Below are 17,759 nucleotides of genomic sequence, written 5' to 3'. Positions count from 1 at the left end.
CACACAGAGCAGGGCCAGGATTTCTTCTCCATCATCCCAGAGTGCAGGACACGGAATAACGGGCTCAAGTTACAGGAAGCCGGATTCCAGCTGGACATCGGGAAAAACTTCCTGACTGTTAGAGCAGTACGACAATGGAACCAGTTACCTAGGGAGGTTGTGGGCTCTCCCACACTACAGGCATTCAAGAGGCAGCTGGACAGCCATCTGTCAAGTATGCTTTAGGGTGGATTCCTGCATTGAGCAGGGGGTTGGACTCGATGGCCTTATAGGCCCCTTCCAACTCTACTATCCTATGATTCTATGAATACTCTTGCAGGCAGAAAAGCAAAACGCCCCTTCTTCACTCACCGCCACTTCCCTCCAGTAGCCAAGAAGTAGGCAAAGACTTCCATGGTACGAGAAATGTTGGATATTCCCTTCCAACTCTACTATTCTATGATTCTATGATTTGTGCAGACTTCTACTGTTACTTTCTACTGTTAGTTTTTCCCTACCCTGTGCCTGCTTACCCTACCCTGTACCTGTTTGCATTCTCTTCCCCTCCTTATTGTTTTACTATGATTTTATTAGATTGTAAGCCTACGCGGCAGGGTCTTGCTATTTACTGTTTTACTCTGTACAGCACCATGTACATTGATGGTGCTATATAAATAAATAAATAATAATAATAATAATAATAATAATAATAATAATTTACTGGAATAACATGTGAATCAGGATTAAGTTGATGGAGCATTTGTGTCTTGTGTCTATAAATCCAGTGGTTCTCTATTTCTTCTAATATCCTTGGATTGGATGGTTGCTCTGGAGGGAATATTTCCAGGTCAAAAAAGGTATAGCCATCAGGATTTTTGAAAAGGATTGCTCAATCCTTTTAGTCAAGTTGGATGATCTGTGTTTTTAAATTGAGTACAAAGGTCTATTGTAGTTTTTCCAATGTACTGGTGGATGTGTCATCCAAAGGATTTGCATTCAGCAATGTATGTCACGATATTAGACTTGCAGATGATGTTTTCTAGCTCTTACTAGATATACAATCTCCTTGGGAAAGGCATGTCTCAACGGCCACATTTCAAAAACAATAAAGGAGTTTACAGGCAAAAGGTTACCCAGGAACAAATAGGTGATCGTCTTCTCAAATGTAATCTGGCACCTGGAAGATTTTATCTATTGCCTCCAATATCATAATCCTAATAACTCAGAATTCCCCATGGATTCTGGCAACACACAGCTTTTGAAAGGATGTCGCTATATATTTTCACAATTACAAGAGCAGGTCCAAAATAATCTTATCAAACATCAAGGTGCTAATGGTTTTCTACTGGAAACTGAGGCTGTGAGTGATATCAATTTGACACCAATACCTTACTTACAACATTTGATGCCATTTCACTTTATACAAATTAACATCTTACAATGGCTTTCAGGCTTTAAATGCATTTTAAGTAGCAGAGTCTCCTACGTCAGTTTTCACCATCTTAGCTACACTGCTCCTTTCTTGCAACTGACATTTAAACAGAAACAGTACCTACAAATGCAGGGCGCATGCTGGTGGCCGCACATGCTTGGCTAGGGTGACCATATGCAGAGGCCCCCAGTGAGGGAGGAAGCAGCAGCCAGGCACCTCGCCACTGTGCCTGGGTCCAGCTCCAGCTGAGAGCCCCCTCCCTCCTGCTGTCAACTGTAACTGTAACAAATGACACCTGCTGAACTTTCCCTTTCAATCCAACTGTTAAAGATGCAGGAGCCCTGTCCTCCTTTCCATAAGGTCACCCTATGCTTAGCTCCACTTTATGGACAATACGGCACAAGCCTGTGTCATAGAGTCTCTCTTTTGCCACCTTCTGAAAGTCGGCATTTCATTGGCTGGCGGAGGGGAAGAGCGCGCGGATCTGATTGGCCTTCCGCGAGCTACGCCCACCCTCCTCCCCCTCGCCTGAGCTGGCGAGTGGGCACGGCGGCCCCGGAAGGCCAAGAACCCTCCTTCGGCGTGGCGAGCGAGCGAGCGAGCCTGACTATGGGGACGCCGGGCGAGCGCGGCCTCGGCGGGGCCGCCCCGGAGCCCCCTCAGGGCGGCCCTTTCTTCACCCTGGCCGAGGTGGCCAAGCGGAACACCAACAAGGAGACCTGGCTGGTCATCCGCGGCCGCGTCTATGACGTCACCGGCTTCCTGGACGAGGTGGGGGGCGGGCATGCTAATTTATGCAAATGAGGCGGGGGGGGAAGGGCGGCCCGTTGCGCCCGAGCCCTGCGCAGCCCCCGCAGGTAGGTGCCTCGGAGTGCAGCACCCATCAGCCCCGGCCGGCTGGACCTGTGGTCGAGGATGATGGGAGTTGTAGTCCCGGACCTCCGGAGGGTGGCGGGCTGCCGGCCCTTTGAGACACGCCGCCTGGCGCTGTCCCAATGTTTTGGACTACACCTCCCATCAGCCCCAGAGAGCTTGGCCAGTGGTCCGGGACTGCGGGAACCGGGAGGGACCGAGTAGTGGCCCCAGGCGTGGATGACAGCCATGCGCCCGGCCTTTCTCCTAACCCTGCGGGCCTGGGCACAGCCCACGGGGGGTGGAGGTGGGGGTGGGCTGTGGCTCCGTGGCAAAAGCCCCCCGCTGGGCATCACGCAGAAGGCCCCGGGGTCGAACCCCAGCAGCAGCTCCAGGGAGGGCGGGAGGGAAGGGGTGCTGAGCAAGAGCCCTGCCTGAAAGCCGGGAGGGAGGGAGAGAGCGCCAGGGCTGCCAGCCAGGGCTGGTAACACTGGGCTAGATGGAGCCAAGGGGGTGGGGGTCTGACTCCCTAATTAAGGCATCTAGCTCCTGATGCCCCTTGTCACTGTCAGTAGACCCCCCCACCCCGCTCCATTGACTGAGCAAAACAAATAAGATGCAACAAAACGAAAACCAAAGAGCTGGTCCTGGCTGTGGCCGCGAGGACGAAGCGGAGGGCTTGCATAACTCGAGGGAAGGGGTAGAACGAATTGCCCTCTATGCAGGAGGTCCCAAGTCCATGTCTAAGTATCTCCAGTTAAAGGGGAGGCCGGCCCCACCCTGAGGGTAGGACCACAGCTCAGCAGCTGATCTTTGGTCCCAGGTTCATTCATTCCCAGCATCTCCAGTGGGTAATGCAGCCTTCCCCAACTCTGCAGATGAGCTGGACTACAACTCCCAAGACTGGAATAATGGGTCTCAGTGTCATGGCTTGGGAAGACCGGAGAACCCTAATAGACCAGGGGGAGGCAACCTGGTGCCCTCCAGGTGTTTTTGACTACAACTGCTATCAGCCCCAGTCAGCATAGCCAATAGCTAGGGATGATGGGAGTTATACTGTAAAACATCGGCCCTGGTTAGGCCTCTGGTATTGCGTCCAGTTCTGGGCTCCACGGTTCAAGAAGGACGCAGACAAGCTGGAGCGTGTGCAGAGGAGGGCAACCAGGATGATCAGGGGTCTGGAAACAAAGCCCTATGAAGAGAGACTGAAAGAACTTGGCATGTTTAGCCTGGAGAAGAGAAGATGGAGGGGAGATGAGAGCACTCTTCAAATACTTAAAAGGTTGTCATACAGAGGAGGGCCAGGATCTCTTCTCGATCCTCCCAGAGTGCAGGACACGGAATAACGGGCTCAAGTTACAGGAAGCCAGATTCCAGCTGGACATCAGGAAAAACTTCCTGACTCTTAGAGTAGTATGACAACCAGTGACCTAGGGAGGTTGTGGGCTCTCCCACAGTAGAGGCCTTCAAGAGGTAGCTGGACTACCATCTGTCAGGTATGCTTTAGGTCGATTCCTGCTTTGAGCAGGGGGTTGGACTCAATGGCCTTAGAGGCCCCTTCCAGCTCTGCTATTCTATGGTTCTATGGAGGGCACCAGGCTAGATGAACCCACAGGCCGACTCCACACACCAGCTTCACTCTGGCGCACACAGGTCTGTGTTCCTGGTGCTGCTTCCTGACCCCTCTCAGTGATGGGAAAGAATCCCTGTGGAGGGTTGGTTAAAGTGAAGCCATTCTTTGTGAGAACATTTCCCATTCTGCAACCTCTTTTAACAGTTAGGATCACACGGAGTTGATGTGAAGATTAATATGAGAAGGATGGTCAAATATTTGGGATACTAAAAGGGTTATAGTTTTAGTATTAGCATTATCAGTATTAAAGGCCAGATCCGTTTTGCAGGACTTGGTGCTGGGAGACTGAATCAGAGTATTCTATATTTTACCGTCTGATGGAAAGGTTATAATATTGTCTTAATTCTGATTTTCAAGATGAATACATATATATAAAAAATCCCCTTTCTGTTTCCTTAGAAATACTGAATTAGCAGCGAGGGGCTGGGGGTGGGGATCATTGCGCTACAGAACAGTTATTTTAAACATATACAAAACAATTATTCCCTCTCCCCATCTAGCAGTCTACTCTTCCTTAAGCAGGACAGAGCAAGAAAAAGCCCTGAGCTTCTGGTGTTTCGGGGGAAATGCAGCCCCACCCCCACCTGTGCGGCCACAGTCTGAATCAGATCTAGATTGCCACTGCAAAAGGAGAATGTGGTCTGGAGACTGAGGACTGTGGGTGGTCTGAATGATTCTTTTTTTGCTATCATGTATTGCATAACAAGTATTGCATAAAAGCAACTCAAGACAACAACATATTAAACCATGAATGCTTCATAAAAAAAACACCAAAATGGTCTATAGCTAATTACTTAAAATTGTAAAAGGCCTCTGTAGGTTTCTCTGAAAACAAAATGCCTTGCTGCCATGTTTTTAACTATTTGCATGCTTGAACTTCTTCAGTGCATTGGGACCATCACTGAGAAGACCCTATTGTGCCTCTGCACTGAATTGACTTCATGAATGTTTGTGTGTGTGTGTGTGTGTGTGTGTGTGTGTGTGTGTGTGTGAGAGAGAGAGAGAGAGAGAGAGAGAGAGAGAGAGATTAAGCAGGGTTCCTCTTATTATTATGACGGATGGCACAAAGGCACTCTCTCTGCGGTTATCAGAAGCTGCAGAAACTGCCTTTCAAGCTCCTGCTAGCTAGTTTGTTGAACGTAAATGTCTTTGTTTGCTGTTCAGCTGCTAGGGATCAAGTCACAGGTAGTTGTTGAGCCGCGGTCAGTGAATGCACGATGGTTTACTAGACTCCGCTCTTGCTGCATGATAGTTGGATGGGATTGCAGTTCAACCAGCTTGAAGGGTCACCATAGGCTCATTGCGTAAAGCAGAGAAGGTCTCTTTGCTAAGAGATCATTGTACTCTGCTCCTGGGTTCAGGCAGGCCATGGTTGAACAGGTCGGGCACTTGTTAACCTGACTCTTTGAAGCATGTCAATTGCAAGGGAGATGATTTAAAACCAGTTTTATTTCTAATGTTGCATTAGAGCTTACATAATATAAATTAAGACACTGGACTCTCAGATGGTAGAAGCTCATTGGAATGAAGGAGATCAGACATCTCCAGAAAGCTTGGAATGAAACTGCCTATTTTATTTATATACTTAGATTATTTTAGCCTGCCCTTCATCCACATAGATTCCAGGGTGATATACAGTGGAAATGACTAAAACTAATCACACCAAGGTAATAAAAACAATGAAACAAAACCATCATAATTAACAATTAAGAGACAGCTAAAACAATAGAGCTGACTAACCAACGTGACCAAACTGAAAATATCTGGGGAAACAAATCAGTTTTGATCTGGCACCAAAAATTGTAATGTTGGTGCCAATCGTTCTCCCATGGGGAGGGTGTTCCACAATTGGGGTGCCACTGCAAAGAAAGCACTCACCCTTGTTGCCACAAAATGTTCTTCCCTTAACATTGGTTAAGAAAAAACTCCACTGAAGCTCTTGGGACGTCCAATGATCAGAGATGGGTATGAAGAATGTATTTTGGGGTGGGATATATATATACTTGTTTCTGTGTTCCTTCACTATGTGCTGAATTTGGGACCCTTGTATTATTCTTGGAGGCTAGAACTTATTTTGTTCCAAATGTGCTCTGATGTGAGACTCTGGGAGTTTTAAAACCAAAATCTGAATGTCATTAGCCCCAAGCAAAGAGCCCAGCTTCCCACGGTGGAGTGGCATAATCCGCTGTGCGTGTCTCAACTTAGCTTGGGCATACTGGGTTCTACCATTTGAAGAAAAATGATTGTGGCTGTGCGTGAATTCAACCCCTCAGTCTGTTCTTATATCAGATCATCCCTCTTCTTGATCCAGCTTTTCTAAGCGACACGGAACACCAAGCGTTTGAGCCAAGCAAGGCTGTTCTTTAAGGGGAAACTTAAAACCAGAGGATACCAAGAAATTAAGGCAGTGCAGTACAAGCTGGCCTTCTCCAAAAAGGCATGTCTGCATTTGCTTTGCCTCTCCTCCTCTGGTAATGTGGAAACCAACTTCAGTACCAGAGAGAGATCCGCCTGGGCTGTGCGCTCGCCATTCCTGGCCAAGCTGGTGACTTCTGTGTAGACTCTGTCCAGGCCCAGCCTTCGCTTGGAGCCCACAAAAACAAAAGTAGAGAAGTCAGTGGCCGGTGTGTGTTGCCCGTCTCTCTTGCTTCTTCTGTGTCGTCATTCCGGGGAGAAATGTGAGATCTGCCAGAGGGGCAAAGCGAGTGACGTCAATCGGAGATGACTCCCTTCACCTCTGCCCCCTGCCTCGCCCTTGGAGGAGTTTTACCCTGGGAGCAAACTCCACCCCAGGGCTCCTTTCAGCACAGTAAAGGTGGGCCCGGGCATGTTTTGCCTGCTCTGCACTCTCTGACCCGGAGCGCTGTCTATGGCTCCCACTATGTTGAAAGCAGATCGCACCTGGGGGGCAGGGAGGGAAAGCGTGGAGCCAAACTACTGCGGAGAACCAAACTGTGGCAATCTCTGGCGCTGCCATGGGTCACGTCAGCCTCTTTGTCTGTCTAGCCCAATATTTGCCTCTCCAGGGGTCTCGGGAAGAGGGAGGCCTTTAGGAACATCAGAAGCACCCTGATGCTGGATCAAGAGAAAGGGTCCATCTAGTCCAGCACTCTGTTCACATGGTGGCCAACTAGCCATCGGCCAGGGATGAACAAGCAGGACCTGGTGCAACACAGCACCCTACCACCCATGTTCCCCAGCAACGTGCACACAGGCTTACTGCCTCTGATACTGGAGGTAGCACACCATTTCCTTGAGAGGGTTCTGGTTGGGATTGAAGTGGGGCCTTCTGGCCTGCGAAGCAGCTGCCTCCGGCACTGGGCACCAACAGGTCTGCCCTGGCTCAGTCATAGCCACCCTCCCCTCCCAGCCAGGCAGCCTGCAAGCAGAGCTCCTGCATCCCAGGCCTTGGGAATCGCGGAGAGGCCAGGACACCTGGGTGCCTGCTGCTGGCAAGGGGCCGTAAGTCCAGGGAGAGAGAGTTTGGGAAACGGAGGCAGGCGTCTTAAACAGGGCTGGCAGAATATCTGTTGGTTTATTTGCATTATTTCCGTCCGGCTTTCTACATCAAAAGTGTACTCGAGGAAGCTCATAACAGAACAACTACTGCACATCATGAAATGCAAAATCATAAAAAAAAAAACCAATGTTGCAAATCCCCAAGTGTCAGAAGGATATTTAAGGAACCAGCATCAAAACATTTAAGTAGTAATCTGGCCAGCAATAAGGAACCGCCTTTTTGCGGAACCGCCTCCGAAAGGTCATGGCTGGTCCTGTGTTTCTAGGTGCCTGGGATCACAGCCGCTGGTGATTTTTCAAGCGCATTGAAGAAATGATGGCACATTAAGGTTGCAATCCCGTGCGCACGTGCCTAGGAGAAAGTCCCATGGGACTTTTGGGGCTTACTTCTGAGTAGATATGCATAGGATGGCACTGTTGGAGGGCAAGCTTATGCGGTCTACTCAGAAGCAACTCCTATTGAGCTCAGGGCTTCTTACATTCAGGTAAAGTACTGGTATAGATTTGCTGCCGTACAGCCTCAGCAGGGCGTTATCTTAGGTGTTTGCTCCGGGAGGTGCCAGTTGTGGCTGGCAGCACTTTTCCCATTCATTGCTTTCCTTTCTTCACCGTTCCTGTGCTAATCTTTTTTCCAGCATCCGGGCGGAGAGGAGGTTCTACTCGAACAAGCTGGTAAAGATGCCACGGAGAGCTTTGACGATGTGGGTCACTCTGAGGACGCCCAGGACATGCTGAGACAATACCTCATAGGAGAGGTTCATCCGGTGAGGCCCTTGGGCATGCAGCCCAGCTCCCGAGCCGCCTGCGTGTGGCTTCTGTGCTGCGCCGCGTCTTCTCCTCACTGGAGGGCGGGCTTCAGGCGGCGACTCTTTTTGTGGCCCTTAAGGGAGTTCTTCTGGGGCTCCAGAGAGACAGGGTCAGAGGCACAGGCTGTGTTTTGCCACGTGCTTTATCAGAGGGTGCCTGGGGAGAGCGTGGCCAATGGCTCGTGTAGCCCCCTGTGCCGTCGAGTGGCGGCTTTCACCTGCCCTGCGCCACGGAGCCATCTCTGGCAACGAGAGGAGAAGGATGCTGAGCTGCTCAAGTAGCACCAGCGCCTTTTTAGGGGCCGGGGAGATTTCTTTCCAGGGGAGTTTTAACAGCCTTTCCCTCTTCTCTCCCCTTCCCTCTGCAGTGTGACCGCACACCTGATGCCTCCAAGGTAAGACCCACTCTTGGGGTGTGGGTGTGGGTGTTTTCTCCCTTTCATCCTAGGATGGAGGCCTTCGTGGCAGCTGAAAGCATGTAGTAAGCGCAGGGGCGTTGTGTAGAGACAGAGGGGAGCAACGGCAGCAGCAGCAGGAGGGCTGAACTTGTCTGGGTCACCAGGATTCCGCAGACAAGAGGCTCCCAGCTGAGTCCCAGTATTGGGGGAAAGGCAGGAAATAATACATACATACGTACGTACGTACTAGAAAGATGGGCCTTGGCTGGCTGGCTTCTGTCCTTCCTTGTGGGAGGTGCCGCAGCCCATGCGTCTTTTCCCTAGGCCGTCCTCCTCGGAGCCAGGCTCTCGGTGTCCTGCCAGCGAGGCCTGTGATCCGCGTGCAGCACCCTCCCCTTCTACCTTGTGGCTTCAGTTAGATCCTGAGTAATTCCTTCTGCAGCAGTTCTGACGGCTGCTGCTCCGCCGCTTTCTATCTTGGGAGGAAAACCTACCCATGGACTCCAGAGCCTGTAGCACAGCACAGGCCTTTCTATGGCTGTTGGGCTGATCATCATCTGTGAGGAAACTTTCCACGCTCGGAGGTGACGGACCTCCGGATACCCGTTGCTGGGGAAGGGCCATTGCCTGCGTGTGCTTGGGTTGGGGGCTTGCATAGGAAGACCAGAAGCTGCCTGAAGCGGAGTCAGGGCCCGGGTCCTTCTAGCCCAGGACGACCAATGCTGACTGGCAGCAGGCAGCTCCCCAGGGTTTCAGGCTGGGTTCTTCCCTCGCCCTCCCTGCTGGTCCTTCCGCCTGCAGGGATCGGTTTGCCTGCAGCGGGAAGCAAGATGCTGGAGTAGGCAGACCTTTGGCCTGATCCAGCAGGGCTGCTCCGGTGTTCTCAGTAGGAGGAAAAGCTCTGGGGTAAAGGTCCGGGGTTGGAAGGAGGTTCCTCTTGGCTGGAGTTGCTCGGGCTTCCTTGTTCTGCACCCAGCTGCCTTCCGCTGCAGCATGTGGGCTGGGCGGGGCACGTGGGGGTGTCTGAGCAGCCCCTTCTGCTCCCCGGCCCAGTGGCACCTTCTCTATGTGGGGCAGGCCCTGGGAGGACTCAGAAACGGACGTTGCGGAGCAGTTCCCACATCCAGGGCCCATCCGCTGCCTGGGCAAGCAGAGCCGTGGGTTGCCCCAGCCACGCTGGGTGATGCCCAGCGGATCAATCATTGACAGCGAAGGGACTGAAACATTTCTGCAGCCTGGCTTGAGGCCTTGCCTGCGCATGGCCTTCCCTCTCCTGCCCCTCCCTGGCTTGGGTCAACAAAGGCTTGGGACGTGTGCGCCGTCCCAGCCGCACGCAGCCTCTGGAAGAGGGCCTGAGAACGTCCGCTCTTGAGTCTTCCCCAACCTGGCCCTCCCCAGATGTGTTGGACTGCAACGCCTATCATTCCCAGCCAGGATGATGGGAGTTACAGTCCAACGCATCTGGAGGGCAGCAGGTTGGGCAAGGCTGTTGCACACTGTGCCCGGGCATCTGCCCCTGGCCAGCAGCAGCAGCAGCCACCACCTCCCCTGCTCAGGGAGGGGCCCGGGCAGGTTCCCTGGCGCGAGGCTGGCGCTGAGGGTGCCCTTGTCCCAGAAGCCCCTCCCCCACGAGCCCTTAGGAAGCTGTAAAGTCGATCCCTTTCTGTGATTTACGATTCCCCCAGGGAGAAAGGCAGCTTTGACAGTGTTGTTTCTATGAACACAAAAACGCGCCGCCGCCGCTTCATTTCTCGACCCACCCAGATTTAAAAGTTTCATGGTGAGAGAGGAGCTGGCAAACAGATGTTGTGTGTTGTGTGTTCGCAAGCCAGAGAAGCCCGGCTGGCTTATTGCCGGCAGATGCAAGGCGGCGCTCGTGGGCGGCGGAGCTGGTGGGGCTTCTGCCCTTGCCCAGGCGCTTCCTCCTCGTTTCAAGGATCCCCCAAAAGTGCTGCAGGGATGCGCACGAGGGCCTGCCGCTGCACAAGACGAGTGCTGGGGCCAGCGCCTGTGGCGCAGATGCTGCCGAGCTCCTGTAACCGGGCGTCTCGGTGGGGCGCGCTGACAACTGGCCTTGTGCGGTTGGCGCTCACACTGGAGGAGGGGGATTTGGGTCAGGGGTGTGTGAGTGACCAGGAGGCAGAGCCCCCGCCCCCCACCCCGCACAGGCACCGCTGAGGAAAGGCTCCCATGTGCTCTCCGACTTCAGGAAAAGACAATGCCGGCTCCAGTGCCCGTTTGCCCTTAGAACTGATCACTCTGACCAAGGGTTTGGGACTCCCCAACCTGGTGCTCTCCAGACCTTTGGATGGCAACTCCCATCAGCCCCAAGCAGCATGACCAAAGGCCAGGAATTTCTGGGACTTGTCGTCCAAAACACCCAAAGGGCACCAGGCCTGGATAATGGGGGGGAAACAGACAGGTTTTCTGGTGGCCTGGCTTCACCCCACCCCGTCAACATTTGTGGCAGAATTTTCTGGACAAGTTACAATGGGAAATGGCGGCCCTTTTCTGCAGCGCAGCCCAAATAAGTCCAGCCTGTCACTTTTGCCGTTTCAAAGTGCATCAGCCGTTATTTGTGTCTGTCATTCTGAAACGGTGCCCGGGGTGTTGCCCGACGGGTGCTTTGCAGCTTCCCCAGCGTGGCCGTCTGAGGAGCGCCCTCCTCAAGCCTGTTCCCGTGTCTGTCTTGTGTCTTTTTCTCCCTCTGCCAGGCCTGACCGAAGGGTGGCTTTTGCATGCTTTGCCTCCTCCCTACCCGCTTGCTCAGTGTTGGCTTTCTCACTTTCTCCGCGGGCTCAGCGAAAGCCACTCCTGTGAGTCTCGAGAACTAACCACGTCTTTTATGAGGGCAAATGGTGTTTGGGCTCCCTAAGGGCTTTGCTCCTGCCGTGTCTTTTTAACAGCAAAAGGAGGAAAGCAGCCGCTCCAACTGGGGGCTTCACAGTCTTTGCCCCCTTTCAGTGATGGGAGGGAGGGCGCCCCACCTGCTAGCTTTCCCACCTGTCTGTGAGTTTTGTATTATATTTCTATACTGCTCCACAGCCAAAGCTCTTTGGGAGAGTCACGAAAATGACAGGTGATCTGGTGACCAGAAACGCTTGGGTTGATAGGGAACCAGTTAGCAGACAGCACCTGAGGCTGCTAGGGAAGTTATTTGCAAAAGCAATGCTGTAACCTGGAAGAAGAAGGGGAAACTGAATTGTCTTTAAGGTTGGGGTTTTTGGGAGGGGAGCAGGGTTCTGATCCTGCAACTGCAGAGTGGGGTGGGGTTGTACACGATTAGGGCCACCATTTCCGTCAGCTGCCAATTAGAAAAGGTGGTGAGTTTGCCAGGGCAGAATCAGCTGCCAGGTCCTTCACTGGGAAGCAAACGGAGGAGGAGGAGGAGGAGGAGGTGGTGGCGGTGGCGGTGGCCTTGCTACGCCTTTTCTTTGGGGGTGACAATGGGTGGTTGATGAGGAAGCCTCCGGGTTCTCATTAAAAGTGTGGCTCTGTTCCTCGAGAGGAGCCCTTCCCCCAGCCTGGTGCCCTCCAGGTGTGTTCCGCCGCAACTCCCATAATCTCCCAGCCAGCACACTTAGAAGGCACCAGTTGGGGAAGGCTGATCCGGAATGGCCTCCAGATGCTGAAAACAAAAGCTCCAAGAGTGAAGCTGAAAGATTGGGCGAGATGCGGGGTGCCTTCACTCGCTCTTTCCTGGGGCCTTGTTCAGATGTGGTTATGCCTGTCGGCTGATACAACCACACATGCGAAAGGTTGGGATGCACACGCAACACTGCAGATCCACTTCTGTGAACGGGGAACTCTCTCTCTCTCTCTCTCTCTCTCTCTCTCTCTCTCAGTAGCCTGTGGGTTTCTCCCCCTGCCCCCCACTCGGATCTGCCTCGTGCATTGGAAGTATGGCTTCTGCATAGCAGGCCTTTCCGCTTCTGGCTCACATCAGGCTCTTGGCTCTTTGGGTTGAACGTTGTGGCAGGAGCCTTTGCTGAAAAGGCCGGAGAATCTCTCGATGCCCAGGTGGGTCTCACTGCAGGACGATGGCGAAGACGAGTTTCAGCAGGACGGCGCTGTGCTGCTTCTCTGGAGACCGCCTGGGAGTCACGTGGCCTGTAGACTATGCCCCTCGCACTGGAAGTGTTCAAAAGTGGCAACGCTCCTCTTTTGAGCGCCTCAGATTCTTTATGGAGCCCAGCCCTCATTACCTGGGGACCGTTTCCCCTTGGGCTGGTAACCAGAGACCTGTGCCTGCCGTGGCGAGTTCTCAAAAGTGCAAATGACTCGTGTGATTGCAACACCGGGCAAAATGGAAACGTGGAGCCTCCGACGCTCTGCAGGATGTTGAGCAGCTTTGTAGTCTACATTGGACAGGCAGGACAGGGAACTTGGTCGGAGAGGTGCAGGGCAGATGAAGGGATTGAAAACTTCCCCATTCGCTTTGGCTTTCCGCCAGCCACAAGCTAGCTTTGTACCAGCCTCATAATAATAGTGTGTGTGTGTGTGTGTGTGTGTGTGTGTGTGTGTGTGTGTGTGTAGCTTTTGTTTTAATTCTTTTGTAAACCACTTTGGGGTTTATTTCAAATGAGAAACTGTCTATAAATATTGCTAATAAATATGGGATGGAGGAGACTGGTGGTGCCGGCTGAGGTGAGGCTGAACTGGGTCAGAAGAGCCTTTGCTGGAGTCTTGCGGAGGGGCTCAGAGGGGGCTCAGCTTGAGAAACAGAGAGCAGGAGGTGGCTTCAGGCAGAGGTGGGGGCATGGCAGGAGGCAGAGGCTTGGGTGGCAGCAAAGAGAGCGTGGAGTCCTACAAAGCGGAGGGACCAGGGAAGCGCGTGTTGGAGGAGAAGGGGGGGGACTGACTGGGCAGAGCAACGGAAGCCTTTGGGAAACGAGAGCTTGGATCCGCTGGAGAGGAACCGCCACGCCACCATTGCTTTCTTCACTGAAAGGCTGTGATTGGAATAACTCGATGCTAACCTGGATCTCAGGTTAATACTTCTGCCTTTGCTGATGTCCGTTGTTTGTGAGGAATAGCAGCCCCCAAATCTGGCTATTGCTTAATGGCCTTCCCGCCCTTGGGTTGGGCTTATCAGTTGGTGCAGCAAGTTTCTGTTTGCTGAGAGCCTTGCTTGGTTTCAAAGCCAACCCTGCTCCACAGGCTGCCCAGCGTGTCTGAGAAAGTCTCTTGCACCTTTGCTTCCACAGCAGCTCAGCACCTCATCCTGTGGAATTCAGCTGAGCGTTGCTGGTCCTTGGCCTCTTAAAATGCCGGAGCTTTGATTTCCATACAGACTCCTCTCTGGCAGCCTCTGTTCCTAACCTTCTACGGGACTCTAATCCTGTGGTTCCACTTCTTACGGCAGATGCAAAGGTCTTCTTGCCAAGGTCTTCTGTAAAGCAAAAGCATTGCTTGTTCCGTAAATTGAATGCAGACTATGGATTAATTTGGGGCATCTCGTTTTGTAGCTTTCGTCCTGCCACTTTAGAGCGGGGGAAATAAGGGCGAGGAATGCCAGACTTGGCCCAGCCACACAGGTCTTCTGAACAACAGCTGCAATTGCCATCTTGCGCAATCACATTGGCCAACAGAAGTTGCAGGCGCTCCCAGGACCCGAGAAAAACCCTTTTGTCTGGGATGACGGAGGGTTTCCTCACATCCGTATTTGCTCTTGATATTCTGCGTGCTCATGTTGTAACCCTGAGTGGAAAGAAATTCTCCCCAACACCTCATGGTCCTCCCTGTATGAAAAATCACCTTGTTCTGAAAGTATTTTCTTGCACTTGGGCACAGAAGAACCTCTGCAGGTAGAAGGACATTGTTCCTCTCCTCTATCTTCTTTCGTATTCCTGCAAACAGCAGCAGTGGGTTGAAATGTGCCGTCCACCACACAGCACAAACCTGCAAACGAATGGCTTCTGCGTTGGTATTTCTAAATTCACGACTGGATCAGGGTGCTTCTTTGTACTACCACCGGCTTCTTTAAATGTTAGCAACTTAAAACAGTAATTAATAGTTGTTTGTTGTTGCTGTGGAATCTCCTTTGGCTTTGTGCCCGCCCCCACGAAGGGGTTCTTTGCATCGCTCTTGCCTTTGCTGCAAGAGGCCCCCGGCCGCCCTGGTTTTTTGCAGTTTGCCACCAACTAGGTCAGCGGATGGAATGCCCGCCTCTCGTTGTGCCCTGCTGGCCAAGCCACGGCACTGAATGCCCATCATCGCAACCTGGACCTGGGAAAGCAAAGAACTTGCATTATTTCTTTGAGCGAGCGGCCTTGAGCCTTGCTGCTTGGAGCTGGAACGCCAGCCCGGATGGAGACACCCACGTGGGAAGCGTGCCAGAGGAAGGATCAGGGCCGGAGCGAGGGAGGAGCGTTCAGTGGAATCTCACTAAGGAGTCATAGGCCTGCTTGGCAATTGGCTCCTCTTCACGCTTGGCTGGGAGATTTGGCCTGCGAACAGTGCCGGGTTAGTCGGCCCTTTTTCAAAGGCTGCTGCTGTCGCTTGGCATTTGCAGCTTCTCCAGGGGCAATGAGGGAACAATTCACATCTTAAAGGCAAAGCCATCTTTTGTAACTCGGTTGCTTGGAGATACTTTCTTCTTCAGCCAGTTGGTGGATAAGGCATTTGCACAGGTTGGCCGTCTAGCTCTCTGCTTCTGAACGGTGTGCTCCTTAAAAAGGGTGGTGGTGCTGTACGGCTGAGCAACTGTGGAGGAACACCGAGCTGTTGAATCCAGAGTTGCTGCTAAGAGATGTCTGGCTGGTGCATCCTGGGGGGGCTTACAAGCTAAAGCTAAACGATGGGGCAAAAGAGCGCCGTGGCAAATAGCTCTTGGGGTGGGCTCTTTGCTCAGGGAGCCCCATCTCTTGTCAGCTAGTGGGAAGGAGCTCCATCACTGTTTACTGCCCCAAAAAGGAGAGCAAAGAAACACAAAGCCAGGGGCACATAGTACCAATTGCCAAATGGTTTCCCTGCCTCCAGGCGCTTGCAGGCAGGACGTGAGAGGCTGGAGAGCTGGGGAGCTGGGAGCCTATGGTGGTCTTGGAGGGAGGGGGAGAGGAAGGAGCGAACAGGTGGATGGGAAGCAAGAGAGAGAGAACCTGAGCGGAGGAGGAGGAGGAGGGGGAGGCGCTTGGGGTGGCATGGGAAGAAGGAAGAAAATGGCAGGGTCGTTTCATGGCTCTTCCTTTAGTAGCCAAGAATTCCAACTTGAATCTGTACTTAAAACATGAATAAAATACGTGTGTTTGTGTTTGTCTTCTCAGGATCCAAACAAGCCTCCGTCAAACGAGTCAAGGTAGAGTATGATGTTAATATAGCAATAAATAAACACAACCTTTTCCTAAGTCGGTTTGGTTTTCAAAAGAAGCCCCCCCTCCCCCCCCTCTGTGGATCGGCCTCCTGCACGCCGTGACCTGGGAAACAGCCATCTCCACGCCAGGGGTGGGCTCAGCAGATGCCGACTGGGTGCATCTGGAAGGCGGCCGGAATTAGGGCAACGCCATCTTTAGATGACCTTTGAGGTTTTCCTTGTGGACGTTTGATGGAGGCCCGTGCATAATATTGTGTCACTGGGTGCTGCTCCCACGTAGTACGGGATTGCGCGCCACCAGTGACCATAGCTGCAGCTGGCAACTGCATGGCTTGGCTGCAACCTGTGGAAAGTTCTGGAAGCAGCCCTGCTGGCCCAGTGGGCATAAACCACCCCAAGGGTGTACCTGTGCCTCAAACCAAGGACTGTAGAGTTCTGCCTTTACTCAAGGAACTGTGACAGCTGCAGCTCTGAAAGGTGTGTGAAGATGGCCGTGGAGAGAGAGAAAGAGAGAGAGAGAGAGAGATCCCTAGCCTTCTTGCAGAACTTCTGTTCCTAGGACTTGGTTGTTTGTTAAGCCGGTTTAGTTTATAGTGTAGACCTGCCCTTGAGGAGTCATTACTCGGCCAACAGCATCCCGTCTCACGTGCATTGCAAAGCCACTTTGTCACAGGACATTTGAGAAGAGCTCTTCCTCACTCATCAGATGTGGGGGGGGGAGCTTTGGGGGGCATTTTTGCCCTTAGGATAAAAATGGAAATGGTAAAGAAAAAAGACGGTCTAAATGACTGCTCTAAACCTTAAAAATAAATAATTTTTTTAAACTTTTTTTTTTTTTTTTTTACAGTGGGGTGGGGGGAGCGGCAGGGGTCTGCCTGCTGCTCACCCCTGCTGTTTACAGCACTTTTAGCACCAGTGTGTTTCAACTTTCCCCCTCTCTTCCCTTTTTCCTTAGTTTCTGGTCTGTCTGGTTGATCCCCATTCTGGGAGCCCTGGTCCTTGGTGTCATGTATCGCTACTATATGATGGATGGGAAATCCTCCTGATTTGGGCCTTGCTGCACTGTTAGACCTGGAAAGCACGCTGTGCCGTTCAAAATTGTGAGGTTTCCACTGAATTCTGGTGACCTTCCAGATTTCGTCTTTCACATGTATCGGTTGATCTAGCAGCCCTAGTGCCTGCAAAGCCAAGCTGGAGTCAGAAGGACCCACCATTGTCTTTGATGTAGCTGCAGGAACTGCAGCATCCGACCATTCTGTTGTGTTCCTTGTTTCTGTCATCATTGGTGGAGGGTTCTTTCCATTCAGCAGCTTCTGGGTTTATTGTGGTGGAGGCCTCTGACCTGTGCCAGTCTGTCCTCTCAAGTTCAGAAGGAGTCGGCGTGCAGTTCACATTCTTCTTTAGAACAGCCTGATCAGAGACACTGCTGCCTCTTTCTGTACGTGAGTTTTGAAATGGTTAAATCCGTATTTTTAACGGTCTTCTGGTTTACATAGTCCTACATGATCCTGTGCCTTTTTCATAGGCCTGTTCTGTAATAAAAGGACTCTCCGATTACTCTTGACTCTGCAGCCATCGCTTATCTGTCCTTCTGCTCTTGGTGTAGCTGCTGGCTTAAGTTTAGAACTCAAAGAAGCTCGTGTGGTACAAAGTCGGCCATTCCACCAACTTCCTACCAGAAAAGCTTCTAAACCCAAACAAGTAGGCATCAAAATAGAGGGAGAAGAAACCAGCAGGAAACAGCCCCTTGGCATGCTTTAGGGTGGATTCCTGCATTGAGCAGGGGGTTGGACTCCATGGCCTTGTAGGCCCCTTCCAACTCTGCTAT

At 52.1% G+C, this 17,759-nt stretch overlaps 1 protein-coding gene across 1 annotated transcript; it reads left to right on the top strand.

The window, feature by feature from the left end:
• Positions 1 to 1,997: 1,997 nt before the first annotated feature.
• LOC134408945 (cytochrome b5) lies at positions 1,998 to 17,495 on the top strand. The gene is made up of 5 exons (XM_063141463.1): positions 1,998 to 2,182; positions 8,051 to 8,179; positions 8,590 to 8,616; positions 15,885 to 15,916; positions 16,887 to 17,495. Exons 1-5 carry the CDS (start codon positions 2,021 to 2,023, stop codon positions 16,975 to 16,977), a joined length of 441 nt encoding a protein of 146 aa, XP_062997533.1. The 5' UTR covers positions 1,998 to 2,020; the 3' UTR covers positions 16,978 to 17,495.
• The last annotated feature ends 264 nt before the right edge of the window (positions 17,496 to 17,759 follow it).

The sequence above is a fragment of the Elgaria multicarinata genome, chromosome 14 (assembly GCF_023053635.1).
Source record: "Elgaria multicarinata webbii isolate HBS135686 ecotype San Diego chromosome 14, rElgMul1.1.pri, whole genome shotgun sequence".
Taxonomy (NCBI): Eukaryota; Metazoa; Chordata; class Lepidosauria; order Squamata; family Anguidae; genus Elgaria; species Elgaria multicarinata.
The sequence above is the reverse complement of the archived record's forward strand: the minus strand, read 5'-3'. Positions and strand labels throughout refer to the sequence as shown.

Excerpts from the sequence above, each read along its gene's own strand:
- LOC134408945 (XM_063141463.1), top strand. The coding sequence starts at position 2,021 with ATGGGGACGCCGGGCGAGCGCGGCCTCGGCGGGGCCGCCCCGGAGCCC. Across the intron at positions 2,183-8,050 it reads TCACCGGCTTCCTGGACGAG|CATCCGGGCGGAGAGGAGGT; the intron begins GTGGGGGGCGGG and ends TCTTTTTTCCAG. Across the intron at positions 8,617-15,884 it reads GCACACCTGATGCCTCCAAG|GATCCAAACAAGCCTCCGTC; the intron begins GTAAGACCCACT and ends TTGTCTTCTCAG.